At 28.9% G+C, this 15546-nt stretch overlaps 1 protein-coding gene across 8 annotated transcripts in view; it reads right to left on the bottom strand.

The window, feature by feature from the left end:
* Window positions 1–15546, bottom strand: part of Chro (chromator) — a 37468-nt gene that overhangs the window by 20329 nt on the left and 1593 nt on the right. For 7 of the 8 annotated variants that reach the window (XR_010842715.1, XM_014439054.2, XM_014439052.2 and 4 more), the window contains 11 exons: window positions 15296–15493; window positions 13910–14061; window positions 13196–13241; window positions 11841–11936; window positions 11300–11376; window positions 9565–9621; window positions 7559–7683; window positions 7318–7482; window positions 7145–7239; window positions 6715–6837; window positions 6429–6625 (listed from right to left, as the gene is read on the bottom strand). Coding sequence is in view for 7 of the 8 variants with exons in the window: in XM_014439054.2 (XP_014294540.1) it covers window positions 6429–6625; window positions 6715–6837; window positions 7145–7239; window positions 7318–7482; window positions 7559–7683; window positions 9565–9621; window positions 11300–11376; window positions 11841–11936; window positions 13196–13241; window positions 13910–14061; window positions 15296–15493 (1331 nt within the window). In the remaining variant the exon portion in view is untranslated. The remainder of the gene's footprint in view (window positions 1–6428; window positions 6626–6714; window positions 6838–7144; window positions 7240–7317; window positions 7483–7558; window positions 7684–9564; window positions 9622–11299; window positions 11377–11840; window positions 11937–13195; window positions 13242–13909; window positions 14062–15295; window positions 15494–15546) is intronic. The other variant, XM_067044798.1, reaches the window with a different exon arrangement.

Raw genomic sequence — 15546 nt, 5'->3', positions numbered from 1 at the left:
TATATTCTACTATTTGAGTTTTTTTGACCACACCCGGACCATATTCCTTTCATCTTTACACACGGTCAATCAATAATCTTCCATTAAAATTTTATTTTTGTCAGAATTCCAATTCATCACATCTTCAGCAATGAAATTAAAAATTTGCTCATAACCAGTAATAATATAAGGGAAATAACACTATTGTTAATATCTGTTTTTTTATTTAATATTAATTTTTGTTTTTATTTTGTTGTAATGAGTCTGAAATTTTATACTGATTTTGATTAGAAAAACAATCAAGTTTAAAAACATTAAGTAATTTGAAATTACTCTATTATTCAATAGCAAAAGCACTAAGTATTTTTTTTATTCAAAACTTAAGAAAACAAAGAATTGAAGCTCTCCTATGTTATATAAAATTTTTTTGAAGATTCTAAATTGAAGTATATAATAATATAAATAATGAGAGAAGTTAAAAAGTTCATGTAAAAAAACAATTAAATTGTTGCCAAAAAATGCTTTATTTCAATATTAAATTACTAAAAAAAAAAAAATTGACATTTTTTTAACTATCTATACCAATCTGAAAACTAATTTCAATACAAATCTTCTTATATTTTTATAGAAACTCGATAACATCTTTAACAACAATGAAATGTATACTAACATTTTATAGTATAGTGCATATACCCATGTGCATATATATACACAATTGGGGCATGGAAGTAGAAAAGGCTGTAAGTGCCAGAAATACGAAAAATGAGATTTTGACGGGATAAAAATGAAGAAACCAGTGCCAATCGACTGGTAACTGCTGCAAGTTCCTATCTTGAACGATTCAGTTCCTAGACCTGTAATTTTAGAACAAACATTGCTGTCAGCTACCAGGTTTTTTTTTCCCCCTCAAAACTAGTTTTATGGCACATACAGCCTTTTCCATTTCCATATCTCAATTATTCTAATAAATATTAGACCGCACCCCCAACCATCTTCTCATCAAAAGAATAAATATATATTGCATTATTAGTATAGTATACTTATTGGTGCCTATTACCCTTCTTCTTTATAAATACATAAAGATTGATGTATATAAAAATGTATGTGTTTGTTGCCAAACCTTAACTAAATAAAAATAAATTCCCTGTTCCAGTGATATTTTCAGACAAACTGAAACAGGCAGTTTGTACAAAAAGAAAAAATCAATAAATAAAAATGTATAACTTAATAATAGCTTTAATTGTACTAATTAAATATATATACACATTTAAGAAATTTACAATCATCAAATAGTAAAAAGTGAATGAATAATAACAACATAAAATAAAGGTTTATACGACCAAAATTCTTAATCCAGTTTTATTCTTCTCCTAAACCTATATCACAAACAATACGACCAAAATTAGAATCCTCGTATGTGTCTGAAGAAGGATATGCAATATAAGTGATAGTTTTCAAAAACTAGTTTCATGGATCCTAAAAGTTCATTTCTAGTCCTACTTCTTTTAAAAGCTAATTAATCTCTGTAGTTCATATTATATTTATTTTTTTGTCCTATTCTGCATTTCTCTTTCCAAGTAATACATCGTTGATGTATTTGATGTTAAACTCACTTCCTCTTTCTACTGGACAACCTCTTTCTTACATAACAAATAAAATATAACTTATTCCAAATGCCAAATCATAAATCTGTTTGTTTTTTGTAAGTTTAAATGAATTTATACAGACTGTTACATTGCATTATTGAAGTATTTGAATAAAACATTGCTGACTTTTTTTAAGATATTCCATGATCAGCTGTAATATTAGATTATGGAGTATCAGACAGATGTACAGTGCTCAAGGAAGAAATCACAGACTTTCCTTAATCAATTCCAGAAACAGAGGCAGAATTTTCAGAATTCCTGGCTGATAGGAGTTGATAGGCTAGAAACAAAATCAATGAAGATATTTGGTTTGTCCAACAAATCTCTTTCAATGGTGCTATCTATGAGCGAGTGGGATAGGATAGCTACCGCCTTCATCACTGCTCTAACATAGCACCACCCATGATGCTCCAAAAGAATTTAATAATTTAATTAAAAATATGATTATGTTCTGATTTTATAAACCATGTGAAATATTATTTTAATTGAAATATATAAATAAAATAAATAATAAACAAACAAAATAATGTACTGATTCACAGTAGAGTATTTTCTTAATTACTAAAGAATGCTAAGACCGCGCTTCTCATCAATCTTTACATTCTTAGCAGATTGATTCCCTTAGAGTACCATATTTTCAGTATCTTCTGAGAAATAGCAAATACATTGGATCAGTGTATTCTTCTACTATTTTTTTTAACATTATTTGATGAGTTCTTACTGCCTGCTATTTCACCTCCACTATCCTATACCTTTCCTTCCTTTTGTAAAAACCTATTGCTAATTCCTGTAGGGCTTGCCATCCCCTTCATGACCGTAAGCTAGTAACTTACAGAGTGAAGTTTCTATCTTGCGATGAATTACGGATAGTTCACATAAAACTTATCCCCTCAATTCATCTCCTAACCAAAGAACATCCATTGTCGAGGCCTTCTAATATGGAGTAAGGTACTTCACCTCTCTAACTGGTACAGGTACTTCACCCCTTGACACTCTAATGGATAGCAATAAAAAAAATTAAACCTCTGAAACCTGACTTAGGCACTCCCATATTGTTCAACCAGTATTGAAAAAAATATATATGGTGGCGACTAATGAAGATAAAAGAATACTTCTTCTCCTGCCTCAGTGCCCCAGTTCCCTCACTAGGGAGCGCGTCCCTCTAGGTTGTGGATTGGAAGGACTCCTCCTAGGAGGGGCGGTCCAAATATAAAGAATAGGACCCATGGACAAATAGGTGCCCAGTTCCAGGGGGTATAGCCCGGCCACCCTTCCTCCGAGAGGATATAAATAATCGGAAGACCAGTTGTTCCAAGGTATTGGGGCCTATTTTCCTGGGCTAATCACCCGCAAAGTAGTTCAAATGATTTAGAGTTTATTAAGTGACCTCGGACAAAAAGGAATACAATACTCAAAATATTACCTACAGTAAATTAAATAATAAAAAATATTTCATAATTTTATTATTACCTTATATAGAACAGGAAAGAAGTAAAAATAAAATCTATAATAAACAAAGAAAATCTTAGAAATGGAACAAGACATTTAAACCAGCTAAATTCCTGTATATGTATGACATCCTAAAGCTGTAAGTGAGATATAGCTGCCAGATATTACACTAGGATGGCCAGATCCCCTACTTGCCCTTATTATCCACCTTTCCTAAATATATATTATTAACATTTCCTTCAAATAGTTACATAACAAAAAAAAAAAAAAAAAGGAAATTTTTTTTTAATTGTTAATAAAGTTTAAATTCATGAGGAAAATTTAAAAGGAACGACTAAGCCTTTCTAAATGGAAACAAAAATGGTTAGATGAGACATTACGAATACAGCATCAATAAGAATGATTAGCAACTATATAAACAATGAAAGTTCAAGAGGATAACACACATCTTAATAATAAACTAAAGAGGAAAAAACTGTCTCCACTTGCGTCCACATATGCTAATCGTCATGAAAACTTAACACATGTCGAAAAAAAAAACTTTTTTTAATAAATGTGAATTAATTTTATGAAAACACTCCGTACATTTGGATGTATTTATATGACAATAAAGCAGGATATTTAAGAAAATATGAATTAAACTTCATTTTGGAAATGAGACAGGAGAGAAATCGAAAAAGATTGATATAAACCAAGGTTAACATTGTTAATAGTACAAGAGCCGGGAAGAAAAAAAGGCAATCAGTTATCTCACCCCAATTTTCGATTATTTTAATGAAACCTCTGTATAATTACTAGTCAAAACTGATGTGTCTGCCAAGTATAGATAGGGAGAATAAAAAATGGGGGCTGTTTCAAAACCTTAAAAAAACATCATTTTTCATTCGGAGCTCTATATCTTAAAAAATATCAACAACACTAGAAAATCTAAAAGAACATTATTTAAAGAAGAGGAAATTTTCTGAAATATTAGCCCTCATAGAGCTATTTACTCAAGATATAGCCTTTTAAAAAGCAACATTTCATAAAAATTTACTGAAATATCAGTAGTTAGTTAATTTATTTTGAGAAATCTATATCTTAGGAACTAAGTGACGTACAGGTGTCCATTAGCAATCAAATTAAAGCTAGTTCAATGTACTATAAAGTAGTTTATGACCTTTACCTTCGTAGGAATGGTAGTTTTTATATTTACTAAAATAAATTGATTTATAGTTGTTTGGATAATAAGTTTGATTAGTGAAAAACTTTATTTCAGAAACCATTGGACGTACAGATGTCTGCCTGCACTCAAATTAAAGCTAGTTAAATAGTTAATGTTGTGTATCTTTGTAGGAGTATTAGTTTTTATGATATTTGACAAAATAAAATCACAAAATGTTAATTTCTAGTTGTTCGTATAAAATGTCGGATTTTTGAAAAAATATATCTCAAGACCCATAAGCAGCACATATGTCATTCAAAATAAAGAAAATTTAACTTACTATGAAGTAGTTTAGGACACTTATCTTCGTAGGGGTTGTAGTTTTTATGATATACACATATGAATATAAATTTGGCGAATGAAGAAAATTTGTCAGAACTATAAATCAATTTATTTTAGCAAATGTTATGAAACCTACTACTCTTACAAAAATAAACTTTATCCACTACTTTATAGCTCATTAAACTAGCTTTAATTGGAGCACTAATAGACATCTGTACGTTACATAGTTCCTGAGATATAGATTTTTCAAAATAAATTAACTAACTACTCGTATTTCAGTATGTTCCATCCAACATTTTTATGAAATGTTCCTTTTTAAAAAGCTATATCTCGAGAACTATTGAACATAAATAGCTCTATTAGGGCTTACATTTTAGCAAATTTACTCTACTTTAAATGATGCTCTCTAAGATTTTCTATTGTTGTTGGTAGTTCTGAAGATATAGAGCTTCAAATAAAAAATTAATTATTTTTAACATTTTGAAACAGCCACTATTTTTTATTCCCCCTACCTATACTTGGCGACTCGTCAATTTTTACTAGTAATTATACCTATTTTTAATTAAGTAATCAAAAATTGGGTGGAATAACTGCCTTTTTTCTCCTCTTGGGCTCTTGTACTATAAGAACAAGTGAAATTAAACATTTTGATACCTGCCATTTAAACTAGTCAATAGGGAAATATTATAAACATTGCTATTTCTAACAAAGATATTAAGTCATATATACAATAGATATTAAGTTCCATTAATCATATTTGATTTATTTTATACAGATTTGTAGAAAATGTTAATTCATGACATTCACTCTAGACCAGTGTATATAGCAGGCATAAAAATGTTAATAAAAATTATATTAAATATTTCTTTATAACAATATTACTGGTAACATTTTAGTGTAGATTTACCTTAACCACTTTTGCAACTGACACACCCTATAACTGAACAATACAACCAAATTTTGGTTACTATGAGATAAATTTACCCCTTCACTGGACACTTACAAAATATTGAAAAAAAAAAAAAAAAAATAGGAAAATTTCAGTTTTCCATAGAAGTACACGTTCTGAGGTCTCGAGTCTAAATGACCAAGTCTTGCAAAATTGTGTGTGTCTGTGTTTATTTGTCAGCCTACCTTAATAACCAAAAAGTTGTATGAATCTGAAATTACATATTTAAGGAGGGTAGATGCCTGATTTGTGAAAATAACTTTTTCAATAAAATGGACTGACCGGAAGTGCCACTTAATAGAATCAATACTATCCATTTTTTCAATTTTCTCAAAAATGGCTCTTAACAATTTTTATTACATTCAATATATTAATATATAATCAAATGGCCTTTGATATCAGCTAGGTCTGATCCTCATTGTTTGACAGGATTTAATTGCCAAATTTTCAAAATGTTTTTTTCTAAAAGAACCTTTGATTTTGTTTATTTGAGATAATTAACCATCCCAGTAAATTGTTTTATTTTTGTATTTCTTCCATACCTTTGCAAAAGAAAAATGTGAAAATTTTATGAGAAATATTAATAAATGTACTTTTCTGGAAACTATTATGATGAGAGTAGACTCAGAGAGAAGAGTAAATTGATTTTGTGACATAAGAGATGAAACAGAAATGGTTGGGAAGAGGGGACAACACTGGTCAATTCTAGCAGGAGTATTTTCATGCCACAATTTTTTTATATAAAGTTAGTTAGTAAAAAGCAATGCCACATCACATAAAAAAAATAAATCTTTTTTATTCTTATAAGTAATATTGATAAATAAGCTCTGTGAATCCCAGCCCAACAATCTCAAACAAATTTGTTTTTATATAAAACTTATACTTAAACTGAATATATTATTTTACCAAGAATACAAACCTGCTGGTTGTGAGGACTCAAGCCGGTGCTCTTCTTAACAATGCCCCTGTTGATAGCATCAAGAGCAGCAGATGACTTGCTCTCATCACCGCTCGATTCCAGCCCGAGGACTGCTGCTAAACTTTCAGTGGTTCCATTAGTAATTTTGGGCTTTAGTGGGGGCCGACCAGGTCTTCGAATGATGCCACTCTTACCACCTAATATCAAACATTTTCAGTAATAATGGTAATACTAAGGCTACTTGATGAAAGAATAACTAATATACGGAAAAAAATTTTAAACATACTCTTAGAATAAACAACTCGACCACCCATGCTATCTTCACTGTCAGTTTCTCTTTCTAATTTCAACTTCTTTGCAAAAGGGTCTTCGTCCTCATCTGAGTCCGTAATGGGCATCCTCCTCTTCACTGAACATAAAAATAATGTTAAGTCATTTAAGATAAATATTAAATCTTTTCCTTTTTTGTACAGATGCCATAATTACAGTTTTAATCCAATCCTTCTTAATCTATTTTCTTTGTTTGCTCTGTTTCACATTTTTTTTTTTTTTTTATTAACTCAGTGAGTCATTAAAATTAAATATTGAGTGGAATATTTTATATGAAGGTGATTCCACTGAAGAATAAAGATAGGAGAATACAGAAAGGAAAATTGTATGACATGCACCTAAAATAAATCTAGCAATATAATGGAAATGGTATCTTAAAAACTTACGCATTTCAAGCTCAGCATCATCGGGCTTTATAGAACCACACCAAGCCTTTACTTGATTCAAGGCTTTCTGTTTGCTGTACCTGATTGGCCGACCACTAGACACAAACAGAAAATAATTATTTGATCATATAATTTGAATAATAGTGAAAATATACAATTAATAGATAGCTTACCCGTAAGAAAAATTTCCAGCATTGGAAGTTTGATTGTTTTCAACCTTCCTCGATATAGCTGTCTTCTGTTTATTCAATGATTGTTTGGCCAAATTTTCTTCAAATGCTTTAAGTAGATGCTGGCAAGCTTCCAAGTTTTCAGCAGGCTCCCAGGTATTTTGCTCACTATTAATTTAAGAATTAATTACAAAAAAAGTTAGAAATTTTAAAAATTCGAACTCATAAAAGTAACAGAACTTACGAGGGGTATCCTTCCCACTTAAGCAAATATTCGTATTGTTTCCTTCTAGGATTGAACCTTCTAGAAACGATTTTCTCGACAACAAACTCTTCCTCCTGTAATGTATCTTGTTCACCATCTTTTCCCTACAAGAAAAAGAGCATTGAAGTGCATTTTAACTTAATTTTAGTTATAATGGAACAATAAACCCATCAAGTGATAATGGATTAAATTGTAAAATGCTATCCTTATAATTAGTATAATGACTAATGATTCTTGACCAAATACATGAAGTCGACTATTGAAGTTTTCCACTATTTTTTTTCTTGATCACAGCCCTGACCAACTCTATCATATTTTCTGAAGATTGATTTTTTCATCATAAAGAATAATTTTTTAAGCCAAACTATTTTGTATATAATTATTTATATGGGCAAACACAAAATCTTGAAAAATGCTTGTTTGAACCTTCTCACAAGGTTTCCTGACTTGTGTCAGTTACTTATTCTGATAAAGAAAGACGTCTGCAGCTCACATCGGAACAGTTTTTTGTTTTATATATCTTTCTTACAAATTACCAGTATTAATTGTCTAATTTATCCTTTGGAATCTGTTGTAGCCAATAATGTGATATTTGAAATATGAACTTGTACAGGGCTGGAGGTATGAGTATTATATATATGTCACCAGGCTTGAGTGCAGAGGGTCAAACTTTCATCATATTAAATGTTTAGTTTTATTTAAGAAGCGAGTAAGCACACAAACAATCGGTCATTAGAGCAAATTTCAAATATTTTTTAATAAGAACAATTAAACATATTTAAATTATTATAAGAGACTTGAATTACTTCAAAAAATTAAATTCTTTTTTTTATAAAAATTGTCATACCCGATCTGTGGGACTGAGAATAGTACTGACATTATTATATTCAAAATTTAATTGCCTTTTAAATATATCATAACTTTTAAACCATTCTTCTTTCTTATCAAATTTGTGAATAAACAATTAGTGTAACTTGACAGATTGTAATAATGTTGAAAAAAAAAGTTTATTAATTAATAGTGGTTCATAGTTTTTAATATGGTTAGCGATAAATTTGTTGTGAAAATAATTTTATGATTTCTCAAATGATTCCAGGTCATCTAATTATAATTATTCAGCAGTAAAATAATATAAGAAAGTATTGTAGCAGTTATGACTTCACTAAGATACAGAATCAATGCCTTGGAAGCTTAACAGTAATTTTATAAACAGGCAGCTGAACTAACAAAAGTATAGTTAATTTGTCTTGTTCCCACGTTAACTTAAGTTAATAAAAGCAAACATGCAGCAATAAGAACACAAGCATATTATCGAAACACAGACTAATGTACAATTAATAAATGGCAGTAGAGAAAAAACACATTAGGTTTGATAAGATTTAGTTTTCGAATTCCAGATAATTATAAACAGCAAAGTAAAAGAATAATTCCTCACAAAAAATACAAGATGAACCCTAATTGGAATTAATACTATACTAAAATTAATACTGTAAAATTTAAAGAAAGACTTCTTTTTTTCCTAAGGCTCTAATCCTCCACTGAGGACAATAACAGCCACAGAGTGGGAATGTCAAGATTCATGATTTTTTTCTCAGGGCTGTCGTAAAATAAATTTTGACTGACCCAGGTGGAATTCGAACCAAGAACCTTCCTAAACTAAGCGCTCTGGGATCCTCGCTCCAGCCTGCTCCACTATCAGGTCCTCAATAACAAACCTTAATTACAATATTAATATGCTCCTTAATAACAATATCTTTTGAACATTTTCAATTAAATTACCATACCATTATGAAAAATATCTTCTTAATCCAAAATAATATTCTAAACATTAAACAGTTGAAATGGTTGCAGAAGTTATTAAACGTTCGAAAGATAATGTCAACCAAAGCAAGTTATTTAAAAATATCTGCACAAAATAATAATTTGTTCTATGCTTTACAGCAAACATATTTTCAAAGTTAACGGTTAATTGACTTATGTTTTACCTTAACCCTATGAATTTTCGTGTATCCAACTCTTGGTGTTTCACTATCGGTTGGCCCCTGTAACAGGCCAATATAAACGATTAAGAAGATAAAATGATGTTTATTTAACTTAGAATGGACTAAATCATTTGTGATGTGATACTGTATATATATTAACATAATTTAACAATCACAACTCTACATTGTCAGATCAGAATTCATAATTAAATAATAGCTACATGCAACTAAGTTTTTTCAAATGGTAACCCAAGAATATAATTTTAATTAAAACTATTTTTAAGGAAACTTTAAAGTAAATTGTATTTATAATGATTGCCAATTATACCATGCCATGCAACCCCAAATAGAAGTAATTATATACATTTTTTTCTAACAAGCAGCAAAACCGTAATATTCTAAACATAACAATGGTATTTTAAAAAAAAATTTAAATTCCAATGTTATAGTTCAAGAAACAAGTCCAAAATTACTTCTACACAATCAGGTTGTTTTTTAAATAAAATTGTTTAAAAAAAAATACGAGATGGTAGGTAGGTACTAAATAGGATTATGTCATACCAACCAGTAATTTTACTTCTACATGAGCATTAACTGAAAACTGGTTATAAGAATAAAGAAAATAAATTGATTTTTTAAGATCTGTTATAGTATTTTAGTAAGAATTAAGTCCAGCTCGTTGCCGCAGAGAAAATGTTTAAGAAGCCAAAAATACTTACTTAAGAAAAAAGTAAAAAAAAAAAAAAAAAAGTTTGTGCTGTACCATCAATCAACACCTAAATGTAAGCTCACTATTCAGTAAATTCAAATTGACAGAATGTAATGAGATGAAATAAGTTATGTAAAATAAAAACAATTATTGCAAAGAGCATCATCAAGTTATTTAAGAAAACAACAAACTCCTTGATTAATATGTAAGATAGAATTTTGCAACTAAAATATGCACCTAATGCAGCTGTTGTTTGATGTAAACAACTGAGAAAAGTAGATTTCGATTCAGTTGTAACATTGGCAAATATAATCTTCTGTACTCAATATTTTTCCAAGGAAAATTAAGAAAACTAGAAATATTTTTTGTTCGATTAGATATCAGTTGATTTTACAAGTTAGAAATAAAACATCAAATTAAGTTTTAAAAATTAAATGTTTCCAGACTAAAATCCATAAGAAAACATTGAAAGGTAATTTTAAACAAAGAAAGAAACTTTAAGAGCATAAAACAAAATAATTACTATAAGCTTATGTAATATTCATACCCATTTGTGGGTGATTTCTGAACCAATAATTCCATATTGAAACATCTGTTTAAACCATTGGTTCACTACTGGTAGTCCACGATGGCCTTAGGATGGGCTGGAAACACCTATTTTCGTGAGATTTATATTTAAAACTATTTTATTGGTGTTAGTGGGATATTTGACAGGTTTCAACAGTCAAATGTGCAACAAAAATTATTCGAATGCATTTTTAAGCAACATGATTTTCGAATATTTTCCCAAGTTGAGAGTGAGGATGGGCCCCACATGGATCAATTTCAGGGGTTAGTGGTTTACAGACTTCTATAAGTTGGGAACCAATGGTTTAAAGTAAGAGTAAACTACAACAAACAACTAATCATACCAGAAATAAAAGGTTTTGAACATACACAAGTATATATATATACATATACCGTACAATACAGAAGCTTAGTTTAAAGCTACACAGTGTTTAATGAACATAAACAGAATAAAACAGTTACCATCATAACTTCCTTGTTATCTTGTGAGCTATCACCATCCTCAAGCTGATTTCTTATATTCTCAATATCTTCCATTCCTAGAGAGGAAAATTTTTTTTTTTTTAATTTTTTAGCAAAAACATTAGAAGTTATTGGGGATGAGTATGTTGGATTCAACCCTTATTTTAATTGTAACAACCCCACAGCTATCAAAGAGTTCTCACTGCTTGATATCTTGCAAACAAAATTTTTCATAATAGTCATATCTACTACATACCATACTATTCAAGCAGTATATGGCCCCAAAAAAAAAAACATATTTTTTATTTAATAAGTAAAAATTATTCACAACAAAAATAGCTGTTAGAAATTATTTTTTTTTTATCAAAAAATGTTAGGACATGACACAATGGCTAGGGGTAGGTCACAATTGTTCTATATAATATATGATGAAGCTGGGTAAAAATATAATTTAAAATCTGATAAAAAATTTAAAAGTTTAAGGAGATAAATATAATCGAGAGATAATTAAAACCTATTTTATAATCAGAAAAGTACAAACTTTTTTTAACACCAGTGGTCGACTTAATTTCTTTGATTTCTCCAGATGAATCCCTTTGAACAAGCTTTCTCATTATAACAGGTTTCTCCTCTTCACCTAAAATAACAGAAACAATAATTAAGTATTACTAAATAATCATTTAAAAGTAATTATTAAATAATCAAGTATCAGGAAAATTACACTTTCCTTTATTTATTTCCTTATTTTATTTCCTTTATATGTATATATATATATTTATATTTTTTATTTAATAATACAATTTCATTACCAACACCTATCATAGAAAACAATTTTTTTTTTACTATATAAAAATATCGATATATAATCTATTACAATTATTCTATGAATTAAATTTCATCCAACATTCAACTTCAAAGTATTTAATCTTGAAATAAAAGTCAAAGGTAATTTAAAGCATCATAGAGCAGCACAATACAACTAGAGCAACACTTAGGAAATCTAGAGTTAACATATCATGTACTTATTTGCCATAAATAAAGTAAGGCTGAATGAAAAAAAAAAGTTTCCCTTTACTCTGCCGACTACCAAAATTAGCTTATTTTACAGTTAAGATAATTGAGGTAAGGCATTCAAGGTTTGCAAGATTTACTATGAACTCCCAACCATACACAAAATTCCAGGACATGTTCCCAAAATTCCTAACTGTTAGACATCCTGTTTACCATAGACATTAAAAAAAAAAAATTATTATACAGTAAATAAAACAGAAAGGAAATGACACTTTAAAAGAGGCATAATAGTTAAACTAAATAAATTAGATTAAATTAAATTTATCCTTAACAATCTAACTCAAAAATGAAAATGTTAATATAACAGAGGGAGAAAATAAACAATATTTGATGCAAACATAACCATCTTATAGAAAAAACACAGCAAATAATACAAAAACTGTTTTTACCAGAAAGAAAAAAAATCGACTTAATGATAGGAATTTGTGAGAAAGATGCAAAAGAGGAAAGCTCATTAAGGAAGTCACTAAGAAAATAAAGGCTATAAGAGCCATTGAGAGCAAGAATTGTATCACGATTCAGCAACAAATCTTTACTCATCAAATTGATTTCCACACAAAAATATAATTAATCAATTAGTTACTGAGAGGATCAATACTTTTAGATAGTTGGATACGCTTGTGACTAATTAGTTTTGACAAAAAAAAAAAAACTGTTATTCTTAACTCAAAATCTTAGAGAACTTATAAAATTTTGAGTAGCTCAGAAGTCCAGGTTTGATTTACATCACCTAAGCATTCAATGACCCATATAAAAGAATATTACAGAAATGAGAAGATAGCATGAGAGAGAAAGAAATAACTAAATATAATCATGATTCTTTACCTTCATCAAAATCTTCCTTATCTGTTGATTTCTTTGTAGGCAATGGCTGAAAAGAAAAAAAAATAATTCAAATACTTATTTCCCCTAAAGTTATAAGCAAAGCAATAAGTGTAGATACTAATAATAAAAAAATCTATAATTTTGTAAAGAAAAAAAAAATACTTCTGATATATGATAAAAATAATACAATTTTTTCTTCCAGGTTAGACAAAAATTATAAGAAAACAAATACAATATTGTGTTAATAGTTAATCATACTTATCACTCCTGAAACCTAGTTCATATTTATGTAGATGTAAATAATTTTAAATTGATCCAATTTTAATCAAATATGTAATAATAAGTCCATAATTTGGTTACCTGAATCATTAATGCCTACTTAGGGAGGTATACCTCAAATTGAGCTTGGTCAAGCTCAAATATATTGAAAAAAACTTATATTTTTAATTAACAGTAAAATGATGAGTCTATGAAATAATTATTTTAAAAAAATTATACTTTTTTAGTACTCAAGTAGTACTCATTTTTTATTTTTTAGCAACCATGGAGGGATGAAGAGGATCTATTGAAATCTGTTCCAAGAACTTTGAATATAGTTACTTACCTTTAAATTCTTATCCTGAAGGTTGGACCTTTTATATTCATAAACATATATTTTATATGTATGCATATCTAACTCGAGTAACTAAGGAATATGAAAATTTGTATTCTTACCTTAATAACTGTATCAACAGGCTTAGCATACCCAAAAGTGCTAAAATTCATGACTGTTTGACCAGCAGCTACCCATGCATTTCTTATTCTTTCTGGCATTTTACACCACTTTTGATATAATTTCCAGGAGCTTTCCTCAATGTGTGTTCCACCTAAAATAAATTTTCAATTAAATAAAATCAACATAATTTGGTAACTAGTTTCACAACTAAATACACAAAAACATCAATCAAATAAAATAATTAATACATTATACCATAATTCAGTAGCTAAAGATAATCTTTCTGGTACCACACACGAAAGTAGGGTTGCATTAATTCCCAGAGAAATATCATAAATCAAATTGGTTTATAGAATATTATTACCAATATTCCCACTTCTATATGAATATAAATATCTCATGAAAAAGTTATATGGTGATAAATAAAATAAAATAAATGAAAACCAGAAATCTATTTCATATGAACAATGTTTTTAAAAATGTAAAACAGTAGATGTTCCTCAAGCATTGTTAATTAAGTTCTTGGAACTGATGGCAGTAGTAGAAAACCAATTGATATCCTTTCAATCCTTTATAGCTAATATTACCTTTCCTTCTTTATAAGAAAACGGACAATTTTAACTCTCAGCAAAGTAACCTTTACTAAACCTAAGTACTTGCTACTAGTGATTGTTGGAATCTAATTAAATTAAATTTAAAATCAAAATGTATCCAATCTCAGTTAAAAAAAAAAAATACACCTTGAAGAATGATTGTTACATTATAATGAGCAGAAATTTACACCAAATAATTTTCATAGTGAGTGAAGTAACCAGTTACCTTACAACATAGAGTAAGATCCCAAGGGGGTCCTTGCATGAATGGCAGGAAATCGCCTGATAAATCATAACAATACATCAAGTATAAGCAGTAGAAGGGATATGTATCAATCAATGAGATTGTTTTAGGAGCAAAACTAAATCACCTAGATACATAAGAGTACTTAAGGAACAATCTACTCTTTTCCAAATTGTCGGTAAAATACCTTCCCTCTTCTATTATCTTTCATAACCATACAATGCTTGTTTCTCAGAAAGATATTGCAGGATTTTATCAAAATATACCACACTATTAAAAAGAACATAAAACCCATTACAATAATTGTTATCTAGATTTTCTTCATTCAGTGGATATTCTTTCTCAAAAATTATAGTTTTGACACCAAGAAGTCATCTAGGTTTATTTAAACCCAAATCATTAAATATTTCTGAAGACTAATGAAAACTGATTGATCAGTTATCAATATTATAAAACACAAACACTTTTACCAATGTTAATAGATAATAATTAATGCATACTTTAAAAACTGAAGTTGATTATAAGAATAGTAAATCTAATGAACTTACGTTTATTTATTTTTGCTTGTGCATTTTTCCATAACAGAAAAGCCCAAACTTGTGGCTTAGTTTCTGCAATATTCCCATGGAAGTCTGATTTCTTTTTACAAACAGGTTTGTGTTTCATAAACTCTTCGACAAAATGAACAACGTTGTGACAAGATCCACAAACTAGAACATCTACTTCTCTTAATTCATCAAGAGCAACTGAAACAATCTTTGATGTTAAAACAGAACAAAAAATCACTAAACCAATTGTA

This window comes from Halyomorpha halys, unplaced genomic scaffold, assembly GCF_000696795.3.
Source record: "Halyomorpha halys isolate HHAL.00 unplaced genomic scaffold, Hhal_1.1 Scaffold74.1, whole genome shotgun sequence".
Taxonomy (NCBI): domain Eukaryota; kingdom Metazoa; phylum Arthropoda; class Insecta; order Hemiptera; family Pentatomidae; genus Halyomorpha; species Halyomorpha halys.
Note: the sequence above shows the minus strand (reverse complement) of the source record. Positions and strands in the feature narration are given on the sequence as shown.